At 32.8% G+C, this 9689-nt stretch overlaps 1 protein-coding gene across 1 annotated transcript in view; it reads left to right on the top strand.

Moving 5' to 3' along the window:
• Window positions 1–1548: 1548 nt before the first annotated feature.
• Window positions 1549–9689, top strand: part of RERGL (RERG/RAS-like) — a 10905-nt gene continuing 2764 nt past the window's right edge. The window contains exons 1-4 of the mRNA XM_006888441.1: window positions 1549–1600; window positions 2765–2821; window positions 6898–6971; window positions 7893–8041. Of these exons, the coding sequence (XP_006888503.1) occupies window positions 1549–1600; window positions 2765–2821; window positions 6898–6971; window positions 7893–8041 (332 nt within the window). The remainder of the gene's footprint in view (window positions 1601–2764; window positions 2822–6897; window positions 6972–7892; window positions 8042–9689) is intronic.

The following is a 9689-nucleotide window of genomic DNA, read 5'->3' as shown; positions in this document are numbered from 1 at the left end:
ATGAACAAAAGATTGAAATTGCTAAAATTTCATTTTACTTGTATCTATAATCAACATCCCTGGCAACAGCAGTAAAGCAATCAAGAGATGTGCTGCACTAGGAAAATGTGCCATCAAAACCTTCTCCAAAGCCCTAAAAAGCATTGATGCCAGTTTAGAGACCAATCAACTTCTTACCCAAACCATTGGTACATTCAGTTGCTTGCTATGCACCCAAAAGTTGGAAAGTAAATAAGGATGACAGCAGAATGCTTTTGAATTGTATTATTGGCAATATATACTGAATATCTTGTGGACTGTTATTATCTTAGAAGCAAAGATGATGAAACTTTGTCTCACACACTTTGGACATATTATCAAGAGGGGTCAGTAAGGTGGACTGTCAGAGAAAGACAAGAAGACCCTCAAGAAGATGTTAAGACCCTTAACACTGTGACTGTAACAACGGCCTTGAGCATATCAGAGATGATGAGAATGAGACAAACAGGACAAGGTTCCGATCTATTGCACATATGGTTACTGTAAGCCATAGTCAACTCAAGTGCACCTCTCAGCAACAATAATGAAAATATCTACAAACAGATAGACCTTGATAAATACTATCATTAAATTAATCAGTAATAAATGTTGAGTGATGGACAAGTCATTGGATTCGTCTCTTTGTTACTTATTTTCTTTATGCCTTTGGATTTGTTCATTATTTTGGAAAGCCCTACTTTCCTAGTATTATAAAAAGTTCGCATAAATATATGTTCAGTGACCCTTGTTTAGTTTCATTTTCATGCTTTTATTTATAATATTAATATTTTACTTTCTTGCCTAGGATTAGGCACATATATAATTTATTTTCTTGATGTTTTTTCCTAAGATTCAGTGAAGATTATAATTAGAACATATTTAAAACTACATAAAAATAGAGTTTTATGTCCTTAATTTCTATACTAAAAATACTATGTTAGTAAGAAAAATTAATGACTCAGAAATTTTATATGGATATCCATTTGCATTGTCATCAGCCTCGGACTAATATATTCTGAGAAGCTCTACTATTCTTCATTTATTTTCATGACTGAGTTAATTTATCCATCTCTGGCTTAGGCTTAGATATTAATAGAACAAGCAAAAAATTATCAAATTAAATTATAGGAATGATTGCACACTTCCTAAAATTTCGTGAGTAAAAGAGGCAATTTTTCTAGGCCTTTCAAAAAGGTAGTGTCCAGAGATGCAGAAATAAAGAAACGGTAGTGAAACTAAGCCCAAATGACAAATGTGTCACTATTGGTTTAAAATATGCAAGCAACTAATGAGTGACTCCAATGTGTGTAACAACAACAACAACTAAAAAAGAAATAGAAATATGTTGACAACCAGTCTAGTAAACTTTTTTAAAAGTTGTTATTTTTAGATGGCAAGAGGATGGGGTGGAGTTGACCTTAGAGAAATGAAACAAGCAATAAAAAGGAAAACGATAAGCGCATGCTTAGTTAAAGTCAGAATCGTTATAGAAGACAAGACTGACCAAAAAGCAGCAGCAAGAAAAGCAAGATGAATGATGTGAAGCTTGCTGTTTTGGGTGGTGAGGGAACAGGCAAATCCGGTGAGTGGTGATAATTTTTATATGTGTAGAATGCAAAAAATATATATGTATTACATGGATATTAATCTTTCAAATATTCTCACTAGGGTTATGTGCATATTTTTACCAAGAATTTCGTTTTAGTATGTAAGTAACTACAAACTATGAGGTAGTATATAGTAAGATAATTTTGAAATATTATGTGACTTGCTGCACTAAAGCTTAAAATTTATAAAACAAAGGATATTTTACTATCCCTCTCTCCTCTACTTATCACACTCATTCACCTGTCCCACACCCACTAGTAGCCAAATCATGGGCCTGAAAGCAAAATAAAAACCCTCTTTCTGCTCTAAGGGTGGAGAAAGATCCGTAGCTTATTTTTTAATGACACACTCTTAATATGAAACAACTTTTGAGGGTCATAACTTTGTGGACTTTGCAACAAGTACCTGAACTTTAGAAGCCTTGCCCACCACTTCTATACACACTGACCCACTCACTCACTCCTGATCCCCTAAAACCCACATTTTAATGGTGGTGTATATACCATAACTGAAGCCAAGTAAACCTAACCAATGATCAGACCAAGAGGTTGAAATAAAGAAAATAAATATACCTATAAAAAAGTCTTTCCCTCTCTGTCTTGGAGTTTTAAATCTAATAACTAACAGAAGACCTTCCAAATTAAAAATGTATTGCCATCAAGTCTGAATCAGCCTGTAGCTGACCATTTGGTTTCTGAGAACGTAAATTACCCTACTTTATTCCCCCGAGCTTCCCTTAAACAATTGTTTGCTTGTATCCTTATCCCTGTGGCATTGAGTCTTTGGAACCAGATGTAATTTAATAAAGATGCCATAATCTTTGTATCTCAGTTAATGAGAAACCTATGTCTGTTACCAAATTTAAGTTGCCAAGTGTATTTGTTTCCATAAATACATAATATAATAATTAGAATGTGCAGCAATGTGAGGTCTCTTTCTTTCTACAATTCTAAACATTATGATTGTAAAACAGCAATTTTTTATCTATTATTTAAATTAGGATTTATAAAAGACTTTAATATTTTCATTTATGCTTGGTGATTTTTGATATGAAAGGTAAATCATATAATTATATATAACTAGTTTATCTGTAATATAATACAGAAAAGATACTCAGTCTAGCTTGTTTATTTTGCAGCCCTTACAGTAAGGTTTCTTACAAAGCGATTCATTGGAGAGTATGCGTCTAATTTTGGTAAGTCACTAATTAGCCCTTTTACACTTTTAAATATCAGCATTATAATTAAACCACAATTAGGCTCTGAGAAACATTTTGACAAAATCTGTAGTTTTTAAAAATACTACTATGCATCTTATTTAAAATTTTAGTTAGAAATGACACTTTAGCTGTATATTTTTTATGATAAAATTCATCCTATTTAATATTAAGTTAGATGGATTAGAAAGTTCAGTTGTTTTCAAAAACCAGCCCTAGAACAAGACTAACACTGGTCTATAATTATTGTGTTTTCCCATGAGAAGCAAACCAAATCTCTTTAGAATGTGCTATAGTTATTAAGGGTACCTAAGGAAATAACTTTGAAGTACTAAATTATGTTGTGCTCTACATACATTTAATATATTTCTATCCATATTGATACTGTCAACATTTTAGGACAAATATTTGTAAGTGATTATAGAACAAATACATAAAAGTGAAATTCCAATTAATTCCTGAAGGTCTCAAAATGACAAGTGAGGAATAAGACTTTGATGTACCAGAACTAAAACAACAAAAAACCAAAAACAGTACAACGAACACAAGACCAGACCCTCATTTTAATCATCTGTAAGATCTAGAAAGAAAATAGCAACAATTTTTGTACTATCGTGTCTCAGTTAAAACATAGGGATGCTTTTTAAAATGGCAGCTTTATGATCAAAAGTCAAAACTGTATAAAGACAAATGAGCAAAATATATGGACACAAACTAGCAAAAAACGATGTTATCTGTTAAATCTAGGTTAAAAGAGAAAGAATAAAATTCTAATATATTAGTTGTTAGTAAAGACTTGATGGTATATCATCATGTGTTGGGATGCTAAAGGAAACAAAGGTTGTTTGAATCCATCAGAGGTTCCACAGGAGAAAAGTGGTTGTCTTCTCCTAAAGATTTACACTTGGGAAAACTGACTGAGGTTCAAGTCAGAAACAATCCTGTGGCAGTGAATTTGGTTTTTATTTTGGTTGGAACCCTACTGGCAGTCTTTGAAGTTTTAGAGTGAATATCTTAAATGTGTGTAGAAGGAAATATTGTGGTTCATTTAGTAGTAAGTTTATGAAGTTTACAAGGAACTGATGGAAAATATATTTTAAAGATTAATGAAGCCAAAAGTTTTCTTAAATGTCCTGAAAGAGCTAAAATTTATTCATAACTGTTGTGTGTTGAAACTCCCATATATTTGCTTCATTGCACTGCTATGAGTTACAGAGTATTTGCAAGGTAAGTCATGGTTTGCTACTTTTGTGTTGTATGCAGAAGCAGGTCTTTTTTAGACAAGCCCAAGGAGCAGTTTTTGTTGTTGCTAAGTGCAGTGGAGTTAGGAACAACTCATAGTGACCCTCTGAACAACAGATTTGAACCCTGTCCTATCTATTCTGCGCCACCCTTATCTATTGATGCACTTGAAGGAACAGTGGCAAAGATGAACTCACTTAACAAATATGTACTGAGCAGCCACTCAGTGCCAGATACTCTTTAGGTAGAAAAAAAAAATACAGAATAGAACAAAAAGACAAGCGTTCACAGTTACGTTGTTTTATTGCACATGTTGTTAGGATAGAGGTGGGTAGCAAGGAAGAGGGTAGCACTAAGATTAGCAAGGGAATGAGTGTAAATAGAGTTACCTACATCAATGTTTGGATCTAGGAAGGTATCAGGTTAAGACAGAGCAAGAATAAGTAAATAACAGACCAAGGCAGTGTGCTACATGAAGACTACAAAATACAATGACAAGTTTTAAAGGGGATAGAGTGAAAAGTACTTGATACTATTAATAGGGCAAATAAGATTCCACACAGGACAGACTATGGAGTCTTGCAATGAGATGTTGTTAAGAAATTCACTGAAGAGTAGTAGGGAGTTCTAATGGGCTAGCCCAGTAGGTTGATAATCTAAAGGCAGCCAGTTTAAATGCACCAGTGGATCCAAGGAGAAAGATGGGCAATCTCCTTTCATGTGATTTTTGGACTAAAAAAAAAAAGAAAAGAAAAGAAAACACACACACACACACACACACACACACCAAAACAAAAAAACCAACAACAACAAACACCCTGGAATATCAGCTCCGACCTGAGGTCAGTGAACTGTTGTTTAGGACACAAAATAGATTGGAGAGTTTGAAGAGCATGAGACAAAAGGAACTGGACATAAAGGAAGTAGTCATAAAGTTGTTATATAATTATTACGATGTTATTGTTGTTATGTGCCATGACCTACAACTCACAGTGACCCTAAGTACAATAGCTCTGGAGCTTGCCCAGTCCTGAGCTAGTATCACTAAGTCTGATACACCTACCCCCATTGCCCTAGTTACTGTATTAATCCATCCCATCCTGAAACTTCTTGTCCTGCCCTGTCCCTTCACCCTTCCAAGCATGATGGCCTTCTCTGAGAATGGACCCCACCTGGCCACATGCCCAAAGTATGTTAGATGATGCTTCAAAATCCTAGCCCCTGAGGAGGCTTGGTTTCCCCCTCTCCAAGACCTGTTTGTTTTCTCAGCGGTTCATGGTATATTCAAGACTCTTCTCCACAACTCAAAGGCATCAATTCTTTTTTTGTCATCATTAGTCATTATCCAACTCTCTGATGTACAGAGTGATGACTGTAGAGCCAAGCAAGCAGTAACTGTTAACAACAAAAAATAATTGGCTTACAAAGAAGAATTTCAAGAAACAACAGATGATCAAGACACAAAGGTGCTGAAGGAGGAAGTTCGGGCTGCGCTGAAGGACTTGGTGAAAAAATAAAGCCCCAGGAATTGATAGAATACCAATTGACAAATTTCAACAAACAGATGTTGCCCAGGATGTACTCACCAGGTTGTGCCAAGAAATCTGGAGGAAAACTACCTGTCCAACTGACTGGAAGAAATCCATATTTATTCCCATTCCAAAAAAGATGACCTGACACAGTATGGAAACAATCATAAAATTTCTTTCATATCACATGCAAGCAAAATCCTGCTGAAGATCCAAAAACAACTGAAACAGTGCATTGACAGAGAACTACCAGAAATACAAGCTGGGTCTAGAAGAAGTTGTGCCACTAGAGACATTATCATTAATGTCAGATGGATCTCAGTGGAAAACAAATACCAGAGGAATGTCTGTCTGTGTTTCATTGACTTTTCAAAGGCATTTGACTGTGTGGATCACAGCAAATTGTGGTTAACCTCAAGGAGAATGTGAATCCCAGAACACTTAATTGTGCTAATGTGAAACCTATCCTTGGACCAGGAACCATTCCTCAGAATAGAGCAGAGAAACACTGTATGGTTCAAAATTAGGAAGGAAGTGTGTCACAGATACGTCTTGTCTTCGTAACTCTTCAATATATATATATGTGGAAGAGATCATGCGGGAAGCAGGGCTTTATGAGGAGAACTGTGGCATCAGGCTTGCAGGAAAATTCATCGACAATCTACATTTTGCAGATGACACAACCTTGCTTGCTGAAACTGAGATGAATTTGAATTGCTTGCAGAGAAGGTCAAGGTCTGTAGCCATAAATATAGACTGAAGCTTAACATCAAGAAGACAGAGTCTCAACACTTCGCTAATTGACAGCACCATGATAGATGAAGAAGAGACTGAGGTTGTTAACAATTACAGCTTGCTTGGCTCTACAATCAACAATTATTATGATATAGCAAAAAAAAAAAAAGACACAAATAACTAAAACAAACAAACAAAACCAAAACATTCTATGATGTAGAAAAGAGAGAATTGCTAGAATCATGTAAAAGAAAATTGTAACTAGTTGAGAGTGAATTAACTGAGTTTACATAAAAACAGAGATAATTCAATTGTAGTAAGAACTGCAAATCAACACTAAAAACTCTAGGTGATAGGATAGAAAGAGAAGATATTATTTTTAAGACAACATATATATGCAAGTATAACAAATATAGGGTTTTAGTCACAGGCAATGAAGAAGTCACAACATTACTGCACTAAATGGATTTGTTGATTTTTATTAATATAAATTTATTTTTCCTTTTGGCGCATTTGTATATGGATAACATATATACTTTTTTTTTGTAGAATCCATCTACAACAAATACTTATGTTTGGAAGGGAAGCAATTAAATTTAGAAATATATGACCCTTGCACTCAAGTAAGTAAAACAAAACCCTGTTTTATTTTTTTCCCATTTTATTTAAAAAAAGTAATTGGGATTTGAAAATTGGATGTTAATAAAATGTTGCCAGTTTTTAAAGCTGACGTTTCTTCTGAAGTATTAAAATTTTAAATGATTCATTTTAATATTATAACTTCTATTATGTGGCTTCTCTATGAAATCACATCAAAATTATCACATTAGAAATATAAAAAAAACAAAAATAAAAAAGAAATATCCTTAAAAGAGTAATATTATATGAATTAACAATATTTTTTAGCAGGTCATAGTGCAGCTGTTAGAAGCTGATAGTTTGGTAGCTTAATTGTTTCATTTATTTTTTACTAAGTTGCATTTGTAACTACTCATTTTATATGGAGCATAACTCTGGCAAGTTTTAAACACAATTTTTTAAAATTTACTAAAATATAAAATGCTGAAATAGGATAATATAAACAAAATAAAATTTTAAAACAACTCATAGGCCATATAAGTAAATAAAATATCTTTAAAACTTTTTCAGTTACATTTTATAAATTGTTTTGCTACTGACTTAAATCTATGACAGAAATCTCACTATAAATAAAAAGAACTCTAAAATGTATATGAAAATTAAGTAAAAGTTATTTTAGCTTACCTTCTTTCAAAAAATACAAATACATTTTCAGACAGATGTCAAAATAGATATGATTTTGTCATAATTATCTTGGTCTTTCAAAATTAAACATTTTTAAATAACTAGGAAAAGCCAAGGCAATATTATTTTTTAAAATATGACTTTTGTGACATTTTCTGGGACTATCCTTTCTTTATTGGTTTCTTCCAGGAAAAAATGAGGCTCCATTAATGAATCATTAATTATTTAAAATACAGGTGTGTCAGATACCACCATTTGCGATGCTTTTGGTTTCTTTTCAGCCACAGAAAGCAAAATTCTCCCTCACTAGTGAATTCCATTGGGCAGACGGATTTGTCATTGTGTATGACATTAGTGACAGATCTTCTTTTGCTTTTGCAAAAGCACTGATCTACAGAATTCGGGAGCCACAAACTAGTCATTGTAAAAGGTATGGGTATTTTTATTCTTCTTTCCTTTCCTTTTAGTAAATCACCATATATCTGTAAGCATCATTAGGAAGAATTTAATACAGTCTTGCAATTACAAAATTTAACAGCCCTGAACAATTCACCTTCCCATTCCACTGGAGTTACACATGTAGTAAAAGGAATAAGATGAGAACACTTTATATTCTAGCTGACATAAACAGTTACTTGGGCTAGGTAAATGACTGGTTTTACAAGACAGCTCCTATTGTTAACATGACACTCACTTGCAAAATAATGGCCCTCAGTACACAAGATAGTTCATTTCCAATCTTTTCTTTCTGTTCCTACAGATATGTTAAGGATCCTAAATAAATCTAGATTTATTACATTTGGCATTCTGTGAAATACATTTCCTAGTCATTGAGTTGTTCAATCTATCGACACTAGACAGACTGAACAATCAAACAATTCACAATATCTCTGTAAAAGAACTCATTTTACCCCCTTATTTCACCTCTCAAAAATGAAGAGCAATTCCATATTGTTAATTGCCTTGGCACAAATAACTATAAAAGAATGAATAATTGTGTTTCAAGTATAGTATTATAAGATACAAAATAAAGGTATTTCATTTTAGTTTTCCTTATCTTTTTTTTATTGTTTTAGTAATTCTCTTTTAAAGTATTTCTTTGGTTCTACATGCTTTGTGCTTATCTCAATGACAGTTTTGTCCTCAGAGCCTAAAATAATGTTCTACTCTAGGAGGAAGAAAAAAATTGATGAATGTGTTTTTATGTCTGTTTGAAATGTTCATTATCAAAAGCTTATTAAAATATGAAATCTATATTTTAAAATTACCAGGGAATCTTGTAAGATTATTACCTAATTTCCAGAGCATCCCTTCTCCAACTGTGAATAGGAGAGCATAATAGAGAATTGCTTTGTAAAATTATATCTGATATTTGTGGTTCATGTGTCAAAAGTTTTTCTTTTATCCTTTATAAGAATCTTCTGCACTAATAGAGAAAGCTATTAAGACACAAAGTAATTCAATATATACATTAGGTTTTTCTCTTACCACTCAAAACTGTCACATGAAGAAAATAACTTTTAACAAAACATGGGTATATCTTTATATAAATGTTGAAGCTGCATTTACTTGTTTCTTTTCTATAGTAAATACATTAGCAGAGTTCTATATTACTTAAAGATATATCATCTTAACATAGTACCTAAAAAACCTCTCTTAGTAAAAGCTTGCTAGAACCAAGGAAAATATATTGATACTTGATGAAAATATTATCTGAATAAAGAAACTATTTTCTTAAATAGAAAAATTGTACAAGGTCATCAGATTATAATATTTTCCTTAGAGTACATTATAATTGATGTTTTCTTAGAGTACATTATAATTCTTGTAAACAGAGAAAAACTGCTCTGAATATTGAACAATCTTTTTCCCTTAGGAAAACTAGATCAAAACTGATTGTTCCATGAGAGTAACTACATACATTTGGAGAAAATTATTATTCTTTTCTTTTTAATTGCTAAGGAAAATTCCAAATAATGCTGAAGAAACATCTTTAATGGCCTGGTCTCAGGCAACAACAAAAACTCATTGCCGTGAAGTTGTAACCAAATCATAACTAACACTCCACTGGGTTTCAA

Source organism: Elephantulus edwardii, unplaced genomic scaffold (genome assembly GCF_000299155.1).
Source record: "Elephantulus edwardii isolate Elephantulus edwardi_28Jun2011 unplaced genomic scaffold, EleEdw1.0 scaffold00067, whole genome shotgun sequence".
NCBI lineage: Eukaryota > Metazoa > Chordata > Mammalia > Macroscelidea > Macroscelididae > Elephantulus > Elephantulus edwardii.
Note: the sequence above shows the minus strand (reverse complement) of the source record. Positions and strands in the feature narration are given on the sequence as shown.